Source organism: Saccostrea cucullata, unplaced genomic scaffold (genome assembly GCF_032062105.1).
Source record: "Saccostrea cucullata isolate Sc308-1 unplaced genomic scaffold, CSIRO_AGI_Scuc_v1 ctg445, whole genome shotgun sequence".
NCBI classification, from domain to species: Eukaryota; Metazoa; Mollusca; class Bivalvia; order Ostreida; family Ostreidae; genus Saccostrea; species Saccostrea cuccullata.
In genome coordinates, this window is record NW_026921564.1 from 115,259 (window position 1) to 140,606 (window position 25,348).

Below are 25,348 nucleotides of genomic sequence, written 5' to 3' on the forward strand. Positions count from 1 at the left end.
AAATTAATATGGTTTATGATACACAAAATTACAATAGTAGTCATTATCTCCATCTCTGACAACTCTTTACCACCAATAGGTCACAGACAAGCTACAGGCCCTCAATGATGAGTTTGAAGCCATGACTCAGAAAAAAAAGGAACTGGAGACCAATATCGATATCTGCGAGAAAAAGTTAGATCGTGCGGAGAAGCTGATTGGTGGATTGGGAGGTGAGAAGGACAGATGGACTGAGGCTGCCCGACTCTTGGGAGAGAGATTCACTAACATCACCGGGGACGTGCTGCTGTCGTCTGCAACTGTCGCTTACCTGGGAGCTTTCACCATCGACTTCAGACAGGTGTGTATAGCAACAATGGTGCAAAAAAAAAAAATATAGTACAAAATGACAAAATGGTTGAAAGTTAAAAAAAGTTTTATTCATTATACTTTTTTTCTGATGCTTCCAAAGGAGAAAAGTAGTGCCAAAATTTTACTTCTATCAATGCATAGGCAGATACATATGTGTGTGGCAAGATGGATTATAATCCACCTTGAGACTTGTAGAATATTATAGGTCATCAAGTAAGAGTTTGACTGATGCATTATCATACTTTTGTTTCCAGGACATTGTGCGAGATTGGCACAAACTGAGCATCAAGAAAGAAATCCCCTGCTCTGAGAACTTCTCTCTAAACGGAACGCTAGGAGAACCAGTCAAGATCCGGGCCTGGAACATTGCCGGTCTGCCTGTAGATGCCTTCAGTGTGGATAATGGTATCATCGTCAACAGCTCCAGGAGGTGGCCGCTTATGATTGATCCACAGGGTATAAACATTTTATATAATAATACTGATTCTATTTGATGCTTCAACTTGATGTTTTATTATTCAACCTTGTTCATTTTAAATGTTTTTAGACATAAAGTTAGTGACAAATTCATAGGATAAATGTTATTGGACCAAATTGCATTTGTTTCCTAATTTGTGTTATAAGGAATTTGAATTTTTGTTTTTCTGAATATTTATTAGGTCAGGCCAACAAATGGGTGAAGAACATGGAGCGTAATAACAAGCTAGGAATCATCAAGCTCTCAGATGCAAACTATCTCCGTACCATGGAGAATTCCATTCAGTTCGGTACGCCTGTCCTCCTGGAGAATGTGGGGGAGGAGCTTGACCCCATTCTTGACCCAATCCTCCAGAAGCTGACTTTCAGGCAACAGGGTGTGGACTACATCAGGCTGGGAGACAATGTGATTGAGTACTCCAAGGACTTCAAGCTGTATATCACCACTAGTTACAGGAACCCCCATTACCTGCCAGAAATCTCCGTCAAGGTTAGATATTTCTGAAATTGAATTCCATGCATGACAATTCCTGCTGCTTTAAAGAAATCATTCAGATTGTGCATGAAAGATTGAGTATAAATATCAGTGAAAATATAAGTTTATTATCAAATTAGCATTTCTTCAAGTTAATAAATTCTAAGACATATTGAAAAGGTGCATTTTAGTACACTTCTTTTCTGTAAAATTCATAATTTAAAGAAAATGAAAACAAATGCTAAATTTGAATACATTTACTAAATAGCTTCTCCATGTGTTTTGGACAGGTGTGTTTGGTGAACTTCATGATCACCCCACAAGGTTTAGAAGACCAGCTCCTGGGTATTGTAGCTGCTAAAGAGAAACCAGAACTAGAGGAAAAGAAAAATCAACTGATTCTGGAAAGTGCTGAGAATCAGAAGAAACTCAAGGAAATTGAGGACAAAATTCTAGAAGTCTTGTCCAGTTCAGAGGTAAATTTTCAGAAATCTTTATGAAACTTTTATAGAAACATAAGTTCTACTTTCTTTTGAATTAATTTGTTACAACAGAGTTGTAAAGTAGAAGAAATATTCTTGAACTTGATAATGAATTCAAAAATCTCTTTTTTTAGGGCAACATTCTGGAAGATGAAACAGCCATTAAAATCCTGTCCTCCTCCAAAGTCCTGTCCGAGGAGATTTCTGCCAAGCAGGATATAGCCATGCAGACAGAGAAGGAGATTGATGAGACTAGGAATGGCTATAAGCCAGTGGCTATCCACTCCTCCATTCTCTTCTTCTGCATCTCTGATCTGGCCAACATTGAGCCCATGTACCAGTACTCACTAACCTGGTTCATCAACCTGTATTTACAGGTAGGTCACATGATCTCAGCATGTATTTACAGGAATGTCACAAGGTTTCAACCTGATTTTACAAGAAGTACATCTTTGGTTATTAAGAGCAAGATTAACATCTCCACTTCAAAGTTTTTATGTTGATGCATTATTAAAATGGATTTTCTTTTTGCTTCATTACCAATTCAACTAAATTATTGGGAATTTTAATCCACTTATACTTAGTAGGTGAGATTCTTACAATGCAGCCATTTTTAATGTTTTTTTTTTTTTTTATTTTCTTTCAGTCCATTCAAAACAGTGCTCCCTCAGATGATTTGGAGGAAAGAATCTTCAACCTGAATGATGACTTCACCAACAGTATCTACAGAAACGTGTGTCGCTCACTGTTTGAGAAGGACAAGCTCCTGTTCTCCTTCGTGCTGTGTATCGGCATCCTCAAGGGACAGTAAGTACATATGTACTAAGATAAGGGACATTTACTTGTTTAGGGCTTGGATACCTCCACAGTTTAATTGCCTTCCTTCAAAAGTATTCTAACATGTATATTTGCATATAATAAATGAAAATTTTTCAGTTTGTTATTTTTTGTGTGACAGTTATTATTTTAAAGCTACCAAAATAAGAAATTGAATTATTACTATATTATATATTGGTTATTTTTTTGCTGATCTTTAGATTATTGCTGTACACATTTTACCATGAATTAATGATCCATATTGAAATGCAACAGCCTTTTTTCCAATACAAATAATATTCAAGCTTACCTATCTCCAAATAAAAATGCAATTTTATTATGCATAATATTCATCATGTTCCTTGCTATCAATATGCCCCTTGCAACAAAGTTATATTAATTACTGGAATATTTGTTTCAATTATAAATATTTATACACTTATAACATACCATCATGTCCTGCATTGCTTGTGTGTTTGTATAGAGTAGTTTGAAATATACAGCATTAACCACCAATTTTTGAATTATTGCGTCATCAGATATCTGAAGGATCCACGGTAAGTTTTCGTAGATATCAGGTGTAGAACTATGTATAACCCAGAGCTCATGATCAGTGGTAATGCCAGTAGGATTTTACTTACATAACATATTTAAAGGGTTCAAATAGATTCCCAAACATTAGGTCTATGCCAAGCAGATGCATGAGATGCTAATATAAAGCAGAGTTTAGAACTATACATGTACGTGTGAGACATCGTTAGAATGTAATTGATACAGTATCGTCATCAGCAGAATTATGATGTTCACAGCTTAGATCAATGGAGTCGACTCATGACACACAAATAATATCATACATTTTCCATACAAGATGGCTTATGATGCTTAAATTATAGTATGCCATTTTAGTTTAAGTACACACTAAGGCTATGCTTGCTTTAATTGACAAATGCTTCCAGAGAGCTAAATATTAAGAGTGGAAATATTTTATGATATTATATGCTATATATAAATACTTGGCATATTAGTTACAACAGCTTTAATAGAAATTAAAATAAATCAATTGTGACAGTTATGATCAAAAACAAAATACATAGACCAGCATTACTCTAGAAAGCTTTTAATGCAGCAAGAAAGGTGGTGGGGTAAGATGAGGAAAATAGACCTTAATAGATGAGGAGTAAGTTTCCATGAAACTTTGGTTTAAATCAGTAGACAACATCCCATCTCTTCCCCAAGCATGTTATAGCAAAAAAGAGCATATTCAGTATATCTACAATATGTAATCTTTTCTATGATGACTGTTTTAATATGTCTAATTTATTTTATTTCAGTGTATTTTTAAGTTTTTATATCTTAACAAAATTAGCAACATGTATCTATGCTGTATATACAGTAAAACTCGGTTACAACGAAGTCACTGGGACCTGTGAAATCACTTCGCTATATCCGTAATTCGTTATAAGCGTATAAGAAAGTAATTAAATTTATATAGCGGGGGATCCAAGATGACTTCGCTATATCCGTAAATTCGCAATATCCGTGTTCGTACTAAACGAGTTTTGTTGTATATATCTGCATGTCTAACTTTTCTATTCTTTTCTCTCTCTTTCTCTCTTTACTCATCTGTCTGACTTTCTTTCCATCATCTGACAGGGTGTTCTTCCCATGTGGTTCTCTGTAAGTCATTTTCAGTCATAACGTTCAAATTTCTTATTTATGCCTTTACTGTTAGTATTAAGTTTAAATCCAGTTGATTGTAAACAGGAAATATGCATACATGTACAGTGTAACTTGCCTAATCCAGACGTTATGTAGGAATTCACTAGAAGCATGCTCACTGTAGTCATATTTTACCGTTTTTGAATTTCATGTCTTCTGTGTATTAAAAAAAAAAAGAAAATGATAAAATTATTTTGTTATATGCTTTATATGAAACCAGGAATGCATGTTTCCTGTTCCAATCAAAAACTATTCTTGTTTTACTCTTTTTTTTTACTTAAATTACAATTTAGAATCTATCATATATGAAACTATATATTATGTATGATTCCTTGCATTTGCAAACTTATCTGCAGATATTTATGCCTATATAAAGTGTGATATCTATACCTGTATTTATTAATATTCTTACTAAAATTATTTCACTTCATTCTGATTCCCGTAACACAGCACTCACTATTTGTCCTGATTTGTAGGCTAAGAGTAGATGAAGATGTTTGGAGGTTCCTGTTGACAGGGGGTGTGGCCCTAGAAAATCCTCACCCTAACCCTGCACCAGAGTGGCTGACAGACAAGTCATGGGGTGAAATTGTCAGGGCCTCAAATCTACCTAATCTCAAAGGATTATGGGAACGTAAGTTTTTTTTCTGCTGACTTCTATTTGTTTAACATTCTGCATGTTTTGTGACATGATGACAGGACATTGTTGTGAAAATAAGAATTTAAAGTTGATAGATTTAATCTCACTTTAATTTTTATATATTTTTTTTAAGTTAATATGTATAGCTATTTTACTTGCAGTAAAACTTAATTATAAGAAATTCACTTGAACCTCATTTTTTGCCTCCTTATCATAAAAATTCTTTATCTCTATGTAAGGAACAATAGTGCAAAGTCTTTAACAGGATTTATTAAAGTTTCCTTATACAGTTAATCCTCGATAAACCGCCACCTTTTGTAATTTAGAAATCATGGCGGTATAACGAATTTGGCGATGAATTGAATTTCCCATCTTCTGGAAAACAAGAAGTAGAGTTACCGTTCTAAGAAATGCCATTTAGCGTTTCTATTCTTATTATTACATGTACATGTATATAAAATCATATTTCTGATTGAAAATACTTTAAGTAATTTTTTTAATGTACAAATTCGCTAAAACAATATGTGCAATTAGGAAATAAAAACAAGTACATGCTATTGAAAAAAAAACATGCTGGGTCGATCGTCTTGATATACTGCTGATAGTAAGTAAAATGAATTCTTGAATAAATGTATTGTTTATGGCAACATTGTCAATTAAACATTCACAATTTATACCGTATAATTATTTTTTCAGCAAACTTTGCATTGTTTAAAACAGAGATCATCTAAATAATATAGTTATCGGCGTAGTTTAACAACGACCGCTTTCATGGCAAATGCGTGACTAAATGAATTTTAATAAACATAAAACAAAATTATTATAACAGTTCATGTTAAAATTGTTGTTTATTTAGTTCTTGTTTAATTACTTAATTGTATATACCTTGTCTGCCTTTGCATGCTTTACAACAGGGATAGCGTCAACCAATTAGCCTCGCTTCACTGACCACACGCACCTGTGGCAGTATATCGAGATAATTGACACTTGAAAATGGACGTTTGTTGTGAAAACAGGGTGGCGGATGGCGGTATGCGATTTTGGCGTTATAAAGAGAATTTTATTTAGCAGGAAAAGCGTTCTTGGGAAATCATGGCGGTATTGCGAAAATGGCGATGAATCGAATGGCGATAATTCGAGAATTGACTGTATCTCCAAAATTTCTTTAAAAACAAGATCCTTATATACAAAGTTAACTGTAATTGATTGCAACCATTGTATGGTATTCAAAATATTATTTTTTTTTTTTTACTATAGATGTCAGAGACAATATCAATGAATGGAAGAAGATGTATGATTCCCTGTCCCCCCAGGATCATAAATATCCCTCCCCATACGATGTCCTGGTGGGTCTAGATAAAATGGTAGTCCTTAGGGTGTTCAGACCAGACAAGGTCATCCCAGCTGTTCAGGACTTCATTGTGGACAATCTAGGCCAGTCCTACATTGAACCTCCGACCTTTGACCTGCCAGGGTCATTTGCTGATTCCAACTGCTGTGCACCACTGATTTTTGTCCTGTCCCCTGGAGCTGATCCTATGGCTGCCCTGCTCAAGTTTGGTGAGGATCGAGGATTGTCCCGAGCAGAAAACACCATTCAGTCCATTTCCCTAGGTCAAGGACAGGTCAGTTTGAGGTCAAGAAAGGTCAAGTGATTCATGTCCTCTTAAGATTCAAAAAAATGTTTGTAGTTTTTACTGATTTTTTTTTTTTGTGTTTAGGGTCCCATTGCTGCTAAGATGATTGAAAAGGCCATTGTAGATGGTACGTGGGTGGTTCTACAGAACTGTCACTTGGCAACAAGCTGGATGCCCAAACTGGAGAAAATCTGCGAGGAAGTGAGTGGTTTTAGATAAGATCTTTATTTCAGCCTCTGGTACTTGAAGGCTAGGATTTACATGTTAGTGTCTGTCTGAATTTCAATGAATTCTGCTTTGCTCACAGGTCATTATTCCGGAGGCCACTCATGAGCGATTCCGACTGTGGTTAACCAGTTACCCAAGTGACCAGTTCCCTGTGTCCATTCTCCAGAATGGTAAGGCTTACCTGTAACTTTTAGATTTTTGTATTAAATTCCTATTTATATCTGTTCAACAGTGTAATCTGAGAAAAGTAATTAGTCTGTATTTGTAAGATTAGTTTGCTGAACAGGAGTTTAACTTGTATTACTCACAAAATTCAAAATTTACAAAATTTTGTCTTTTGGTAATTTGAAAAATTAACAAAATCATGTTTATTTTAGCCCATTTAGTATGACTTTAATATCAGATTTTCTTTTTCAGTGTTCACATTTGTTTGATTTTATTTGTAATATTTTTTCTGTCTTTAGGTGTAAAAATGACCAATGAACCTCCCAAAGGGCTGAGGGCAAACTTGCTAAGGTCCTACTTAAATGACCCAATTTCTGACCCCTCTTTCTTTGATGGTTGTAACAAGGTATTCTGAAATTCTTGAGTATTGGACTTTATTTTAATTACATAAAAATATATTTTTTTTATTTCTGTACTTCATATTGATGTTTTATGCTAAAATGTAATTTTCTCTTTTCAGCCTCAGAAATTCCACAAGATGTTATTTGGACTCTGCTTTTTCCATGCCTTGGTGCAGGAGAGAAGAAAATTTGGTCCCTTAGGATGGAACATTCCCTATGAATTCAATGAATCGGATCTTCGCATCAGTTTACGTCAGATGTTGGTATGTTGCTAACCACCAAGTTTTTTTTCTATCCAGAGTTGTCTCTCTTGAGCTGAGAGCAAGAAAGTTTATTGATCTGTGACATGCAGACACTCGTCTGAAAGGAATCATTAATTATATGAGCTCTATGTCAACAGGAGAGCTGGCAGTAACAGTTTTGAAGAGTGTCATAAATTTTATGACTGTCAAAACTTGTGAAGTAATCAAACCTTAAAGGAAAAAATAATTTCTGAATTCTTTGTTAACATATAGCCAGGCATGCAGTATTGTAAAGTTATGAATTAGAGGTATGAACCCATTGAGGTAAAGTTATTGATTATAGAGGTACATGTATAAGTCATGAATTAGTATTGTAAAATTATGAATTAAAAGTTCTCCAAAGTACATGTATTACCAAATATGGAATGGTCACTAAAATTGTTTGGACACAGGTATTTTGGTACAGCTAGTTTACAACGCACTGTGTACTTAAATACAAAATTACAGCCTTTTAGCCAATTCATATGCGGTTAACTTGTGGAATGAATTTATAAAATGTCAGATGAAAATAAATTTAATATAACGACCACTTATTAACAATTTGCAATTCAGATTTTTCACCAGAATGACAAGTGCAGGCGGTACAGAAATTCAGTCTGTATTAATTGTTAGAACATTTGCCTGCAGGGGCTTAGGACAATATTACTGTGTTAAGAATTGCTTTATAAAGGCCCCCAGGTGAATAATATTTCAACTGTACCTTAGGAGACGTGTTAGCCTAAAGATAATGTTGGCAAGTCTGATGTCATTATACAAGCGAGGATTCCTAGTTTAGTAGTGGTTAACGATAACTTAAATTTCATCTCTACTTTTTTTGCTGAGTATTCATATATTGTTGATAATTTAAATTGAACCTAAATATAAATTCAGGATAGAATTTAGAATAAAGTGATTAAGTTGATGATAGAATAAGTACATAAATATACAATCTTCGTTTATGGTAATGATCTCATGAATGACATTCTGGCATTAAATTACATCGTCAAGTTCATGCGTGTTCACAAAACTTTCAATAACTAAATGCGTATACATGAGGTCATGGCATGTCAGATGGGGATTTCTTGCTAACTCAGTATGCCTCCCATTTCTGGCCCTTCTACCATTATTAATGAAGATTATTTACAAAAGTCATATACAGTGCCTACTGAAACAAACAAAATTTGAGCTTTTACAAAGGGGTCATCCTCTTTATGGACAGTTCTCTCTCTCTCTCTCTCTCTCTCTCTCTCTCTCTCTCTCTGTCTCTCCATGTTTTATGAATATATAGTTCTCCTTTTGTGTCTGTAGATGTTCTTGAATGACTACGATGAGCTTCCCCTCCCGGCTCTGACCTACTTAACAGGGGAATGTAACTACGGAGGTCGAGTGACGGACGACAAAGATCGCCGTCTCCTTATGTCCATTCTCTCCATCTTCTACACGGAGCAAATCATCACCAACCCAGACTACAAGTAATTATGCTTAAAATAGAGGTCTTTTGTAATGAATAGAAGCAGTTCAAGGGATATTACTTGATAATCAGTCAAATTTTATTTTAACTAGAAATTTTATAATACCAACTGTCCTAGAGATGCAAAAAAAAATGAGTTATAAAATTTTTAACATTAATTTATGATTTTGTCAAGAGACTGAAGAAAATGAGCCTAAAGGATTAAACAGCCCACCCCCCCCCCCCCCTCCCTCCCCAATCTTCAACCCGCTTGATGATTATCCTGTTTGCTTTTTCTTAGATTCTCCCCTAGTGGTTTATACTATGCCCCAGAGGAAGGCCCACACCAGAGTTATATAGATTATGTCAGGACGCTCCCCCTGAATCCACTCCCGGAAGTGTTTGGTCTTCACGAGAATGCCGACATCACAAAGGACAACCAGGAAACACAGCTGGTAATGTCATACTGTAAACCTCAGATATAATAAAGAAGGTTTTACTGCAAATCTTATTTAAATCTTGAGAGCTAATACATTCACTTGAAGCCCAATTTTTTATTTGTAAAATCACACAATATGTCTATGATTAACAGATTTTGACTTTAAAGAATATATCAGAGAGAGAAATTGAATGTCCAATATCAGTGTTAATGATTTCTTATTTCAGCTGTTTGATAACATTCTGTTGACCCTCCCTCGACAAGCCAACAAGGGAGGGAAATCAACAGCTGACGTCATCCAGGACCTGGCCGCAGATATCCTGGGGAAACTACCCAAAGATTATGATATGGAATTTGTACGTATTCCCAATAGTATCAGAATTCAAATAATTCAATAAGATACATGTATATCTCATATACCATTCAAGTATTTATCAGAATTAAATTTCTGTCTTATAAATTTTCAGCTCATCTTAGTGAAATGAGCTTTGAAATCATTGAATACTTAGGTTTAACAGTGTTTTAGATTGCAGATATATGTAATAACAATTTCTTTTAACATCTTGCAGGTCATGAAAAAATACCCAGTGTTGTACAATGAGTCCATGAACACAGTATTGAGACAGGAACTTATTCGCTTCAACCGTCTGACATCCGTGGTTCGCCAGTCGCTCATTAACCTACAGAAGGCCATCAAAGGTCTGGTGGTCATGTCATCAGAGTTAGAGGAGGTGTTCCAGAGCATGCTCATAGGAAAGGTCCCAGCTGTATGGGCGGCTAAGTCTTACCCCTCTCTCAAACCTCTGGGAAGCTACATCAATGATCTCATAGCTAGGTAAGAAAATCATCGATAGTACCATCTTGTTTTATATCATAGATTTTTGCTATAAATATTCTTTGATTAGCAAAAAGTGTGCATGTGCTGCAAAGATGTCTGTTGCAATTTGAAGATAAATGCTGCAATCTGAAGTTTTTTTGAGCTTTAATTATATCTTTTGTAGATTGAAGTTTTTCAGCGATTGGATTGACCATGGTGCCCCACCCACTTTCTGGTTGTCTGGGTTCTATTTCACACAGTCCTTCTTGACAGGTTTGCAGATTTTTTTCACGGTGGGGATGGTAGGGGGGATCATTTTTATTTTTTATTAAACGATGTAGATTGTTCTTTAGGAAATTATTATTAAAAATTTCTTCATCTGATACAGGTGTCTCCCAGAATTATGCCAGAAAGTATACCATTCCTATTGATACAGTTGGCTTTGAATTTGCAATCTTGAAAGAGGAAAGACATATGGAGACCAAACCAGAGGATGGTGCTTATGTATATGTAAGTCATGAAAGGAATACCCCATATTGATCAATAACTAGCAATGCTGACAACTAAAAGGGCCTTAGGCCAACTTAAAAAATTCTCTTTGCAATTGCAAAGAGCAGTGTCTAGGTACTTTTTAGTGGATTGGTAGGCAATGGCAAACAAACAAATTTTTATGATAAATATACATATACATGTCAAAGAATTCTTAATTTTTTTTTATCATGCAATGTAATATTTACAGGGCCCTTCTTTATGCAATTTAATGTATTGTTGATCTTTACAGGGTTTGTTCCTGGAGGGGGCACGCTGGGACAGGGACACTATGCTGATTGGAGAGTCCCTCCCCAAAATCCTCTTTGACCAGATGCCATGTGTATCCTTTTTCATACCATTCTGTTCATAACATCCTGATAAAATCATGTTAAGAAGAATAGAAAAAGAGCAAGGTACAGTTTCAATACAAATAAAGCCCTATATTTTTCTAAAATATTAAAGTGATATTAGAAATCAAAATTCATTCTTTCTAAATCATAGGAATTCTCTGCAGTAAGAATACACAAATCGTTTTTCTCATATGACCTCCTAAATGCTAATTGTGACATCATTAACTTGTGCATTTTCCCGTATTTTCTTAGAAAGTTGCAGAAGACATCAATTTTCAGTGGAATTTTCATTCAGAAAACATACTCTGCCACCGTCGCCCAAAGAGATTTTGAGATATGTGATTTTTCATAACAGTTTACATAATATATCCAAAAATTAAAGTGGGCGACGGTGGCAGAAACTATTTTCTAAAAGAAAATTAGCACAGAAATGAGTCATTTTGAGGTTTTTCTGCATTAAACTTAGAAATGTACCAAATTAATGATGTCATATTTCCAGAAAGGTCCTCCTTCATGCCATATTCTTTAATGATTTATCATATTCATCTACTCAACTATTGTTAAAGCCAATTTCATAACTTTTTAAGAACATTAAATTTTTAGGGCACAATAAAGCTCAAACTGTACCTTCTTCTTTAAATACTTAAAATGACAAAAAGTGATTCTTTCAAATACCACCTGAAGATAACGCATGCAGAATATCGATAAGCTGCATTTTCCATTATCTGTTTCATTCAATTTTTGCTTTATTCTAATACACATACATGTAAACTGATGAAGATACTAGCTATAATATTATATGCAATGTATATCATTTATGCAAATATTCCTCCTTAACTCCAATATTAGATCTGGTTGCAGCCCAACAGAATTGAGGACTTTGCTGACAAGAAGACCTACCGCTGCCCTGTGTACAAGACCAGTGCCAGGAGAGGTGTATTGTCCACCACTGGTCACTCCACAAACTTTGTGCTATTTATTGAACTCCCCACAGACAAATCTCAAAACCACTGGATCAACCGAGGCGTGGCCAGTCTCTGTCAGCTGGATGACTGAGCAGTGATCCATGACTGTTGCTATGGAAACACAAGATTTTTTTTTATATGAAGATGCATTCACACCGATTTTGTCTGTTTTTCATGAAAAATATACAGTCATTAAAAAAAAATGTTAAATAATTCCATGTCGTATTTGTGCCAATCCATTACTTTGTTAGTTTTAATTTATACCTGTAGGAAATCCTATGTTACAGTGATAATAACTGTGTGATAATAATGTTTAAAGCTATTATTTTTTTCCTATAATATTATATATATCATAGTCTCTGCTGAGTACAATGTGACGTCTGCTGATCTGTCCATATTTTTAAAAATATTATTTATAGTGTGTGTGCCTTCATTCTCACCATTGTTGTGACATAATGGGATCAAATTTACAAATTTTGAATATTATAAACCGTCCTTGAATTTGTAGAGAAAACCATGCATTGTAATCAAAGAGGACATTCTTCACTGGCATTACAATAATATTAATATTGTTTATTACATGTAATTTGTAATTCCTCAGCTATTTTGTGCTGAAATCTAACTGTGATATTTCCAACAATTATATATAATGTATACATGTGTTTACTTGTTAACTGTTTTGTGAGGTAGAATACATTCTATGCCTGTATCAAGTGTTATTTGTATCCCATTTTGAGTCACTTTATATCTTAAATGATCAATTTGCTGCTCTTTTTCCTTCACTACTTCAATACAAACTGATTTGTATAAAAAGAATGATTTAATTGATCATTATGGTTTTTAAAGCAAAAAAAAAAAACTTGTGTGCCTTTAAAATTTTTTTTTTTCAGCAGGTACATATAAATATTTGCAGTGATAATGCAGTCTTCCCTTTGATATTTTAAAAGTTTTGACTGCTGTAAACCTTACATTAAACTGCTTCACTTTTCTCATGTTGTTTGATACAGTTGGCTGTGAATAAAAGTAAAAAAAAATTATATATTGAGATTTTTATTTGAAAATTCTCTTTGATACAGCGATTTTGAAGTCATTCTGGTTACCATTTACATAGTTACTTTGGGAGGATACTTGGGGTATTTATAAGTCTCCTACTAGAGGGGACTATATGTTTCCTTTCCTTTTTTGTTTGTCTTTTACTCTGTTAGCCAGTCTTTCACACTAATTTAGCTAAGATCATCAATTCCTGCATTTAAAAAAATGTGAAATTCCCAACTAGTAACAATTATCTTTGGTGTGTCAAAGTTTCAAGAGCTATTTCATTAGTTGAAACACATTACATGCATTCCCAAATTTGGTTCCATGACCTGCTTTTGATCCAGGAATAACTACATCAAGTAGATGCATTACTGAAAAGTTTCTTCAAGTACTCATCTAATCTACCAGTTTACAATCTGATATTTTCATCAAAAGAAACATGAACAATAATTATCATGTGTTATATTTAATAAATGTATATTAAACAAAATTATCTAAAAATTACATTTTGCTGATATTATAAATACAGTTGATATACATGATGTTTCTTTTAAAAAATCCAATTATTATATGAAATTTTTCCCAGAAAAAAATGTACATGTAGTATGCAAGTTAAATCGAATTTTTTTCCCGCAAATTACATGTATACCAACTAAAATTGTTTTGTTTTGTTTTTGTTTTTTTTGGTAAACCAAATATATGCACATTTTTACAACTTTGAATCATAGGTATTTTGTATGTAAACTATCAAAACAGAGGCAATATAAAATTGGTCATGAAATAACTATATGAATAAAAATGAAAATGAATTTCCTATCACAAATACACTCATTTCCAAAGTAGGTTTTATCTGAAAATATATACATAATAAAAATGCATGTATAAAAATTTAATCAAACCTTTTTATGAGCTTTATACAGAGACATGATTTTAGATGTTTGTTCTTAAAAAAACATTCAAGCCTTTTGAAGGAGAAGCTATAATGTACTGTGCTAAGTTTACAAAATGTGATTAAAATATGAAAAAAAATCTACATCTCCACTATATATATATATTCATGTACAATATGGAATGTTGATAGTATGTATATCAAAATATCTTCTCATTATATACAGGATTTTGTCTCTCTTTCACACTATGATTGTCTCTTCATTGCTGTGTTGTGGTTTCTCCATATTAACCATCGATTTTTAAATAAAGTTCAATTTAGGCAATATGGAAATATATACATGTACCTCCAATATTGACAAAAGCACTTTGATAAAAAAAAGGAGGGATTTTGATTTTAACTCAAATGTATGATTTAAAAATCCCATCACAACAATGAAAAAGAAAATCAGAATTTTTAACAATCATTCATTTTCAAATAAAATAACAAACACACAAAATACACACAGCATTAAGAATATATACACCTGATATGTTTTGATATGGTGTGGGGGCAACATGCTACCCCTTGGTTTAAGCAATAGCTTGCAAACCTTGCATCCACATTCAGAATCATTCTCACTCTATATAATCACAAATTTTCTCCTCATTCACACATCTTACTGATTACAAGCATTTAATCATGCACATTGATTACCTTTTTATAACTTTTCACAAAAAAATTATCATTCAGAATTCACTTGATACATATAAAGCATCATAATTGCTCTTCACACTACATCAACTACACAGGCCTTGTATACAACATCTTGTGTATAAAATTTTATCACAAATTTATTTCGGGATTATTGGACGTTGAAGATTATTATATTTAAATGAGTCAGTATTCTTTGGGAATCATGGTTTATTATGGAAAAAATCATTACAATCAAATGTAATTTGAAAAAAATAAAATCATGTTGAAAAATAAAAAAAAAACCCAACTTCTGAGTACACCTAATCAATTGAGAATAACAAGAAAGTGTCAAAGATAGTACGATTACTAATTAAGATGTCATTAATTGAAACCACTAAATAAATTAACGTTTACAGGTTTGCATAGGGGAAAAGTGATGGGGATGCTTTTTAATCACATCGCCTTTTCTTTCAAAACTACTTGCTAACCAATATACTTCATACAAAACTAGAAATTTTTAATATAATATTTTAAATTTTATCATAATTTATCAACAAATTTCCTATGCTCTGTCAAAGCTAGATAAAAAAACAAATATTTAGAAAATTTTCTGTAAGGGAATGATGAATCTGACTCTTAGATAATTATGTTTTGGTTATAGGAATCTTCGGAGCAAATATCCAACAAAAACCATGGCAACAGCTGTAAATGACATCTTCACTTGTCCGGCTCCGTTACAATTGTTCGATTCACAGTAGCAGATCTCCTTAAATACACCCACTGTATCCCACTGCCAACGGCAACCCCAAGCCACTCCTGAAATTAATTTACATACAAATAAATGCAATGTTACATAAAATTGAAAGGCATACTTAGAATTAAATTCGTCAACAGGGATGTGTTGTGAGATAAGTTTTATAGTCTTCCAATCTTAACAAAAGACAATGTCTCAATATTTCACTAAGTTTTTTTTTATTCATTTATTATGTATAGATATGCAAGTCAATCTGATATACTTAGGTTTTAATATTAAGCTTTAAGAAAAATGCCTCAAATTCAAGGATATATACAGTCAAACCTTGTTATCTCAACTCAATGGGACCATTGAGATAACAAAGCTATCTCCAGATTTCAAGATCGACAGAGCTTTTATGTCTTATACATACCCTGATCTGTCCTTGACCCACATCTTCTTGTGATCTTTTTCCAACCTCTCCCTTCATGAAAAAATAATACAATTTTAATGTTCCCAAACAACAGAGAACATATACGAATATTTTGATACATGCTTACAGAAATTGTTCCAAGTTGTTCACTTGAGTTATATACATGAGATGACAATTGCACATTAGTTTCATGTAGTTTGATTTTTTTTAAAAATAATTTTTATTAAGATATTGTGTAAAAAGTGTAAAAATATTTACATCCTGGACTTTCCTGGGTGATTTTCATACAGAACTGTCCAGGGGTGTTGGCCTCGAAGCTGTTGCAGTTGATGGGTGCATTAACTTCTTTATCAAAGGCCTCATAGGATGGACATGACAAATCTTCATTACTGTCACATTGGTAACACTGAATTGCTTGGGCTGAAATATTAAACAATCAAAACTTCAAAAAATATATCTTTTTAATTCAGATTATGATGTACAGTGAAACCTGTCTAATCTCACATGCACTAAGGGAGACAAATTAATTTTGTGTCAGAATAGACAGGTTGTTGGATTATAGCACGGCTAGTAGAAAATAAGTAAAATGGGAAATAAATTTTATGTCAGAATTGACAGTGTGACGGATTGTACAGTTGCTGGATTAGACAGTTTTCATTGTATTTCTAAATTAATGAAAAAAATATATCTTCAGCTTTATGTCTACTTTCATAATCAAACCTGAAGATAATAACACATTTATTCATTCTGTAATTCACCAATTGTATAATTTACAGATTTACCTGAATAATGGAAAATTTGAATAACTGTTCTTAAAACTAATTATAATCAAGAGCTTAGTTATAATAAATTAAACGAAAGGTTTTTGTTTCAAATACCGGAAGTAAAGTTTTGTAAACATTCTCAATGCATGACACACCTGAACAGGTGAGATATTTTAAAAGATTTTACTGAAATCGTCAGATATGTAGGCAAAATAAATCCTTAATTTTATCTATTGTTAAAAATATAAAAAGAGACACCAATAAACATATTAACCTGTTTGTAGTTGTGAAATAATGCCCAGTAACGCTACCCAGGCGATGGCCTGGCGAACCATCATGGCGCTTTTCCTTTACGAATTGTTGACAGGTGGCGCTGGTAGAATTTGAATTTTACCTGCGAAGTTTACCTGGGAAACACGAGGCGCGGATCTTTCTTTTTAAATACAAAATTAAATTTTCTATCGAATGTCTTCTTATATGTTGATGAATCACCATAAAAATGCAGTCAAATGTTAGCATAGTGCATGTTGTGGGAAGACTAATTTTTTTTCCAATGATGCTGATCGATAGAGATGGGGGGGGGGGGGTTTCAAGAAAATATGCGTTGAAACTTGAAAGTAAGTATTTGTCAAACAAGAGAGAAATTTTGACATCCTACAAAGAAAGTAAGACTAAGAATTTTCAAATATTTTATTAGGTGCCAAATTAATTCTATTTTAAAAATGGTAATTAAGTTCTTATCTTTTTTCTTTCTTTCTGTTATTCATTTATCTTTTTTCTCTCTCTCTCTCTCTCTCTCTCTCTCTCTCTCTCTCTCTCTCTCTCTCTCTCTCTCTCTCTCTCTCTCGTTCTCTCATTCAGCACATGTATACCAAGCAGTGAGTTCGATCAAAGCCGGCACTTAGGGTATGACCCCCCCCCCCCTTCCCCTTTTCCATTTTTTTTTTTAAGAATGTGGGTTCGATGCATGCATGTACAGTACAAAATTACTCTTTTATTAAAAGTTAATTAATTTGTTATATTGAATATGGTTTTACAGATCAAGCTATTAGCATTATATTAAATTTATATATATACGCAGCCGAAGTTTTACAAAAATAAATATTTTCTTCAGTGAAAATGCAATTAGGAAAAGACTTGTAAGAATGGGGAGCCCAAAAGAAGAGGAACAACTGTCCATTGGAAGAGGAAATAAAATACGTAATTGTTTCATCATCATCCCCCGAATTACGCATTGGAATGCCCAGAGACCTACAAACAACAAAGAGACAGTTTATTTCTTTCCTTTTTATTTGCAAAAATTTGGAAATTATATTGATTAAATTTTATCATAACATTTAGAAATTAATTTCTTGCATGTACATGTTGCCCTTTCGGAGTTTCCTCCAGAATCTTCAAGTTTGCCGCATAAGCTTAGTGCGTATCTAAGAAACATGCACGTGTTTTGAAACAGAGACAATTATACGAACCAATTAACATAGGAGATGTGTACCAATGTGGGGGAAGAAAAAAAGGGAAAGAAAAAAAAATTTTCTCTTTCTTTTGTTACTTGATACCACCTTCAGATGTAAAGTGTACGTGAAACTTTTCTTGACACTTTACGCAAAAGTTGGTGTAGATTGTACATGGAATTTTGCAATGACGCTGTACACTTTGTACACTCTTTGTTTCAAGTGTAGCTTGTCATTGAGTTTCGTTGAAAATGCTGTACACGTTACACACATAACATTAATGTAAATTGACGGCCGCTATCGGCCATAGTAGTTTTTAAATATATATCGTTTTCGACTAATACATAAAAAGAGGAGGAGGCTGCAACTATTTTGAAATCGTCGCCTGCCTCACCTGGTGACTGATTATTTATCTGTTTATCCAAAGCCTAAGAAAACGGAATATGCATGCATCAATTTATTATTTGTTGTTCACCCATGAGTGCACTCCAACTAAATTCATCCTAGATGCGGGTGATTCAATCTAAATATTTACAAATCGGGGCATATGAAATTAAATGGCAATATGAAAAGCAAGAAGAATGTATAACACATTGATTGATCTTCGAAAATAAATCTTATGGACATTCCAGCAATTAATTCTTTTGAAACTGCACAAATTAAACTTTTTTGAAAAGCAAGGGATATCGGGTGGTTATTAACCTTCCGACTGGACAGGACTGGTGAGTGAGGTTGTCATAAATAAAACTCGATATATTGTTGATTTCAATTTTTGCCCGTTGTTGTTTTAAATTAATTTAAAAAAATTATAGACATGATAGAATAAACATTAATTAATTTGATCAGCTTATTAAAAAAATTATTTTGTACTTAATTTTAATTTAATCTAATCAGGGACCTATATACTAGTATACAAGTTCCTGAATTGATTTAATTAATTTTTTTAATTTAATTTCACTAGGTTGGTATCAAATCTCCTGTATATGTTATGTTGCTTAAAAGATAACGCTTTCTTGCCTACTTTAATCCTTCTAGTCCATATTTCTGCACTCTGTGAGAAGTCTTTGTTATTTTATGTAAACATACCAGTCCAACAAAAAAAGTAGACAAATCAGTTTGCGTAATAGTTAGTAATGTTTCGCAATATTTGTCTCGGGATCGAAAGTTTACAAAGGAATGACGTCACATGGCGCATGCGTAGTCCTTCCTAGTTTGGCTTGCTAACTTTTCTGGACGACCTACACGAAGGTGCAGTCTAAAAATGTACAAAATACTTACCATTTTGGGAGTTGCTCTGGCAGCATTTTTATTTTTTGAATTTGGTAAGTTGTATGTTTGCTTTTCATAATATTGAAATATGTTTTTCCGGTTTAAATGGGATTTTGAGACACTTGTAAACACCTGCAAAAATTCAAGATTATTATAAGAATCTTTCTATTAAAGGGCGCTTTCTTTTCACGTTTTGAATTTTCTTTTTATCATGTTACTATCGTTAGTTTTGAACCTATTTTTTCTTTGACAACAAATCTTTTTAAAGGCATCTCGTAGAGTTAAAGATATTACCATACCTGTAAAATATAGGTCAAATGACCTTCACAATGAAGGTCGCTTTGGTTTCCGCTCCATTTCAGGTTCATCATAGTGTATGTGTAAAAATGTCAATATATATCATAATGCTTGGTGTCTTTTTCATTTCTGACTTCTATGGTTTTTTTCCCCCAATGAAAAGCACTCTACGAAAAAAAAAATATCCAGGGGTATCCAGTTTTTGTTCTTTTTACAGTTTTATATAGAATAAATAGTTATGATTAGAAAATATGTAATTATAGATCAAGTTCAGTTTATAAAATGGGACTTTAATTGTGGATGGTGCAGAAATATACTTATACGATGTATGAATATCATTACAACATTCTTGATATGTTAACGTTGTGCAGATATTTGATTTATATGTATCGAAGAAATAACTTTTATTTCTATAAGTCTCTCCAAACAATATCTACTTGCATTTTAGTTTTACGAATAAATATATATATATATAATCTCATGAACATAATGTAATTATTATCATTTTTAAAAATTGTCCTTTAGACATGGTAGAAATGACATGACATTAAAATGTCCTTCTTGTCCTTTTGAGAAATGCATGATAGTTGCCACATCTAAATATAGTACACTTGTAGAGTTTTTACCTGAGGGAGTTGTTTAGTCTTTGTCAAGATTTATGGTTAGAAGCCCTATCTCCTTGCTCAAGAATGGGCCTAAAGTTTATTGGAGGAATTAAAAATTAGTGAATTATTATTTTTTTTTTTTTTTTTGGTTAAATTATATTACCTTAAACATTATTAAAAGGATTTTTTAAATGAAATAATGAGTTTGGAAGAGACCATATCACATTCCATTAAAATGATTAAATTGTTATATTTTATAAATAGTGAAATGCATTGCAAGATAAATGCTGCCAAAATTCATTTTCAATTTGTCTTCAAAACTTTCTTTTTCACAAAAAAATCTACCAGTTCTTACACACAGTTATATGCATGAAAGATCTCATTTACATTGTTCCTATATTTTGCATTAATCAATGTCAAACTTGGTGTGTTTTGTAAGTCACATGAAGTTGTAACTTCCTGATGTTTTTAAAGCTGTGTTAAATTAAATCTATAAATGTACAATTTTGGAAATAATTCCATTTATAGATTACTCGTTAGTTATTAAATGCCTTAAAGTAAATGCATGTTCATTAAACATATAAGAAGTTGTTTATAGATATATAATATATGTATAGGGAACTTTACCTGTAGACAGTAGTACTTTAAGATGTCTTGACAATTTCAGCTAAATTTATCCATTTTTTTTCTTTTTCAGGAAATGCCATCCAGTGTTACCAGTGTAATTCCTATTTCCAGCAGGACTGTGCTGATTACTTTAACAACCACTCACATGCCCTCGTAGACTGTGGTGAAAATGTTACTATGTGTAGGAAAATTGTCCAGGAAGGTAAGAAGCGGTCAAGATCTATTGTATTCATTCAAGCATGACAAATAACAAGGGGAAAAAGAGACTTTTTTTATCTCTATGAAATGAAAAAAAATTTTTTTCGGGAAATACTTTAAATACTGTTTGTGATTAAGTAAGCAAACTGATATTGTTTCAGTTTGATGATATATTAATAAACAATTGAAATCTGTCCTCAGTGAAAAATTAAGAGAAATGCAATGTTTGTTAATTTTTCTTTCAGTATATTACAACGATGAATGGAATGTGCGTTACATCCGTCAGTGCGCTCCAAGTGGAGAAATCGGGGACGACGAAGGCCGAGTCTGCAAGGAGAGAACTGGAACGTACCGAGTCAAGATGAAGTACTGTCACTGTGGAAACCAGAAGGGATGCAACAGCGCCACCAGCATACAGTTGTCTCTTCTGATGATGCTCCTTCCAGTCGTAGCTGCCATTAAATCTCAATTTTCACATCTCTTATGAAAACTGTGTTAAGTTTTTAGATATTTTAAAAAAGTAAACAAATAACTAATAAACAAATAACATTTTAAAAATGAACCAAAAATATGGCAAATCTACAAATGATTAAGGTCTATGCAAAATTGTGTTTGGCAATTCAATTTTGAAAAATAGAAAGAGAACATTTGAGAAAAACTAGTATGCATTTGTATTTAAGATGGAAAAAAAATTATTTTAATGTTTCCAATTTATCCTGGAAGAATCTCATTTGATCATCATCATATGTATCATTTCTTTTTGCCGAAATATTTGTAAAACAAAAACTTGAAAAATGTTATCAGAATAATATCACTAATCAAGGTATTGAGCAAAAGTTGCATAAAATGTATTGTTTAATAATGGCATACAGTAATTCCTACCAAAATGAAGCTTCTTTAATTGATTTTCATAGATATGTTATATTTACAACTACACCAATGCTTGTATCCTCATGTTAGATTTTAGATTTCACAATTTTTAACATTTGATAAAATTTGTGCAATGTTTTTCCACCTTGTTTTTATTAGGATTTGTTTTGAAGCATGGTCAGCATGCTGGTTGATGTAGATAACAATAGTATGTGTTTGTAATTCATGTTGATAGCTACTTGTACATGTGTGACACTTAAAATTCGTACACATGATGTAAATACTCCCTCAACCTGTCATCCTAACATCTAATGTGTACAGAGGCAATATCACCAGATAGAGAGTGCAGTTTGTACCTTTAGCTATGAACATGAATTATTCCACTAGAGATATCACCTTGAATGATTTTTCTTTTAACATGTTGAATTTTGAGATGGACATGTAATGGCTTTGAATTAGATGGTGCAGTATAAAGAAGTTAATGGCTCTTTGACAGTCGGAGAATGCATTTTTTTTAAGTCAACAATTTGCAAAGCAAAGTACACAATCTGTAAACGAGAGTAGATGTGAAGTGTGAAAGGATTAGATGCTTTATATTAAATAAATCATACCTGGGTGATAATTTACATATGATTTACATATTCGTTGCAAAAAAATTATTTTTCAATTATTTTTTCAGTGACCTCTTTATTTTTTCAATTACTTGATATAATCTTCATTATCAGTTGTACACAAATTTTTAATATTGTAATTTTCTAAGTTATCATTCCATTTTTATTTTGAGGGTTGTGTATAAAAGTGTTGTGATAAGCATCTATTGGCTTACATAACCATTCCAGATTAGTTGTTTATTTTCATTTTCTACAATTGCAGAACTTAAATGCACTAATTATCAAGATTTGTTCAATGGCAGGTATTGATATTTTGTTAAACACGAATTCAAGGACTTGTACATTTAGTCAGATTTCTTAATAAATTTTTAATTTTTGTTGCATTGTTTGTATATTTTCTAATTATGAAAACTTAATATGTCTTCAGTGGGAAATTACAGAGAATGGATGTGTCACTCAAATATGCAAAATGTACCTGTCAAAATAGTGATAATTAAATTGTATTGGATATAGCATTCAACAGTCATAATGTGGGAGTACTGTTTAGATGTACTGGGTACAGTTAAGCAGGCTAATAATGAATTGCCAGGGAGAGGCGATTTTGCTTCATTATAAATGAAATTCATAACATCAGATAGCTTCTCTGGATGGTGAAAACTGGAATGAAAATCACTTTGCTATAAGCGTCAATTCATTATATGCATATTTAACTCGTACGCACTTATGGAAAGATAACTCCTGCCCAACACCCTGCAAGGGATACCAGATAGTCTCAATCTTGTAGTATGTTTGGCACATGTTCCAACACTTAGCATGGACCTACTACATGTACTCGTACCTCCTATCAAAATTAAAGGACTTGTTTAGGATCTCCCAGGATTTGTGTTTGGGTAAGATTTTTATCTAGTGAGTTGTGTGGTTTTTTTTTTTTAACTCAAAACCTGGGCAAGGGGATAAAAAAATAAATGAGTTTGATAAAAATCATATCCAACTGAATACCAAGGGAGATTTTCTTAATCCCAAGTTTTATGCACCACAACTAATGTTGTACACTATTTTTATATAGGAATCCACTTGATTTTAGTTCAATCATTTTGAGTCTTTCACACAAAACATTGTGACATCACAACTGTTGGATATAAAAAATATATCCAAAAAGTGATATCCATCAGATAGAGGGATTAACATGGGATAAATATAAAATAGAATTTATTTCATTGGATATATTGGAAATTGTGTCAAAACAAATGCAAAATCAATTTAGTTCTGAGGTAGTATATTGACAAAATCCTCTAAGAATAGTGCAATCTGATTCAAGTCATATTTTTGTTAGACCCCGAAAAATTTTGATTGTTGCTGTACAAACAACTGAAGAATCCATTTAGTTTTGATGTTTTTTTTATAATGAAAAATTAAATTCAGTGGTATATTAAATTTGCATGTGTGTTGGAAAGATAGTTTCCTTTGAATTTTGAGAAGGTAGATTGATGAGGGGTACAAAAAATTGGATTTCTATTTTTTTTTTTAAATTACAACATGAACAAAGAAAGATAACTTGAAAATTCGAAAAGGAGTTGGCTAGCAGTAAATCATGAAAATGCGTTTACCGTTTATCCTTTTAGGAGTCGCAGCCTGTCTGTCCTTCATTTGTGTAGAAATGTCTTTAGAATGCTTTAATTCGACTTACAAAACTGGGAATGGTTGGTATAAAAAGTTTTTAACCCCTACCCCCCTTTTGCTCAGCCGGATTAGAGCAATGTTTAGAGATATGTCTTTGGTTGTGAGGCAATAAGTTAAGAAAGTTGTCTTAGGTTTTTTATTGTGTGAAACCTATTTAAAAAACTCGCATGCCAAGTTCATTGAGGAAAAAAACTACCATCTAGGTACTTTATAGGAACCGAGAGAAAGAATTTCAAAAGGCCATAATAATCTATGTAATGAATTTTTTCCCCTCTGAAATTACGATTGAGATTTCGAAAAAAGAGGCCTAAGGGCTATGACTTTTGATATTCATAGAAAAAAACAAAGTGAAAACACGAAGTACTTGTAAATATTCGCTGTTTGTATTCTTGTATATTTATACCCCCGCTTGAAAAGTTGGAGGGTATATAGAGATCGGGAGGTCCGTCTGTACGTTCGTCAGTCTGTCTGTATGTCCGTCTGTTATGTTTTGGAATACCCATGAGCATCTGTTATTCGCACAATATAATACTTTCACTAATTTCTTTTTTTTCATAATGCCATTGTGACATCCTATTTTACTTTTTGATCAGATACATATTTGGCATCTCCCAAAGCAAAATATAGACTCCGCCATTATAATTATATGGGAAGCGGGGTTATTATTCAGTGAGCTGAAATGCTCACAGTACCTCTAGTATACATATATTTTATAATCGAGTCAGATGAACACAAGCTTGAAGTGGTATCAATGTAAAAAAAAACAATCAGACTCAGATTGTGGACTGCAAATTCATCCTGACAAGGAATTAGTCATGTGCACCATTGCAAGGGGGTAAAATTTATCAACACTTACAGTGGAAAAGGGATTTTGATTTAAAAAATTGATTACATAAGAGATTCAATCCATATTTGCATATATACCCAAGAAATGTATGTCACTTTTCGACCAACCCTTATTTCAATGTTTGGAACAGTAACTATGCA

The 25,348-nt window shown here is 32.8% G+C and overlaps 3 protein-coding genes across 7 annotated transcripts in view; 2 read left to right on the forward strand and 1 right to left on the reverse strand.

Annotated features, from left to right (window-relative positions):
• The window catches only part of LOC134260348 (dynein axonemal heavy chain 3-like), a 40,247-nt gene extending 26,995 nt beyond the window's left edge, over nucleotides 1-13,252 (forward strand). For 2 of the 5 annotated variants that reach the window (XM_062742913.1, XM_062742914.1), the window contains 21 exons: nucleotides 80-340; nucleotides 606-807; nucleotides 1,011-1,318; nucleotides 1,594-1,779; nucleotides 1,920-2,162; nucleotides 2,432-2,592; nucleotides 4,255-4,278; nucleotides 4,797-4,954; nucleotides 6,218-6,585; nucleotides 6,682-6,798; nucleotides 6,905-6,995; nucleotides 7,290-7,396; nucleotides 7,511-7,654; nucleotides 8,981-9,144; nucleotides 9,424-9,577; nucleotides 9,789-9,917; nucleotides 10,131-10,396; nucleotides 10,563-10,651; nucleotides 10,767-10,888; nucleotides 11,160-11,249; nucleotides 12,109-13,252. In XM_062742913.1, the coding sequence (XP_062598897.1) occupies nucleotides 80-340; nucleotides 606-807; nucleotides 1,011-1,318; nucleotides 1,594-1,779; nucleotides 1,920-2,162; nucleotides 2,432-2,592; nucleotides 4,255-4,278; nucleotides 4,797-4,954; nucleotides 6,218-6,585; nucleotides 6,682-6,798; nucleotides 6,905-6,995; nucleotides 7,290-7,396; nucleotides 7,511-7,654; nucleotides 8,981-9,144; nucleotides 9,424-9,577; nucleotides 9,789-9,917; nucleotides 10,131-10,396; nucleotides 10,563-10,651; nucleotides 10,767-10,888; nucleotides 11,160-11,249; nucleotides 12,109-12,315 (3,591 nt within the window). In that variant the 3' untranslated portion in view covers nucleotides 12,316-13,252. Of the gene's footprint in view, nucleotides 1-79; nucleotides 341-605; nucleotides 808-1,010; nucleotides 1,319-1,593; nucleotides 1,780-1,919; nucleotides 2,163-2,431; nucleotides 2,593-3,140; nucleotides 3,670-4,254; nucleotides 4,279-4,796; nucleotides 4,955-6,217; nucleotides 6,586-6,681; nucleotides 6,799-6,904; nucleotides 6,996-7,289; nucleotides 7,397-7,510; nucleotides 7,655-8,980; nucleotides 9,145-9,423; nucleotides 9,578-9,788; nucleotides 9,918-10,130; nucleotides 10,397-10,562; nucleotides 10,652-10,766; nucleotides 10,889-11,159; nucleotides 11,250-12,108 lie in introns of those variants that run through there. The other 3 variants (XM_062742915.1, XM_062742916.1, XM_062742918.1) reach the window with 2 other exon arrangements.
• Nucleotides 13,253-13,744: 492 nt separating this feature from the next.
• Nucleotides 13,745-17,136, reverse strand: LOC134260349 (uncharacterized). Its single transcript, XM_062742919.1, has 4 exons — nucleotides 17,028-17,136; nucleotides 16,248-16,409; nucleotides 15,990-16,040; nucleotides 13,745-15,639 (listed from the first exon to the last, which is right to left on the reverse strand). The coding sequence occupies exons 1-4, from the start codon at nucleotides 17,089-17,091 to the stop codon at nucleotides 15,479-15,481; spliced, it is 438 nt and encodes a 145-aa protein (XP_062598903.1). The 5' UTR covers nucleotides 17,092-17,136; the 3' UTR covers nucleotides 13,745-15,478.
• Nucleotides 17,137-19,368: 2,232 nt separating this feature from the next.
• On the forward strand, nucleotides 19,369-23,058 carry LOC134260350 (uncharacterized). Its single transcript, XM_062742920.1, has 3 exons — nucleotides 19,369-19,526; nucleotides 21,073-21,204; nucleotides 21,446-23,058. The coding sequence occupies exons 1-3, from the start codon at nucleotides 19,466-19,468 to the stop codon at nucleotides 21,685-21,687; spliced, it is 435 nt and encodes a 144-aa protein (XP_062598904.1). The 5' UTR covers nucleotides 19,369-19,465; the 3' UTR covers nucleotides 21,688-23,058.
• Nucleotides 23,059-25,348: the final 2,290 nt, after the last annotated feature.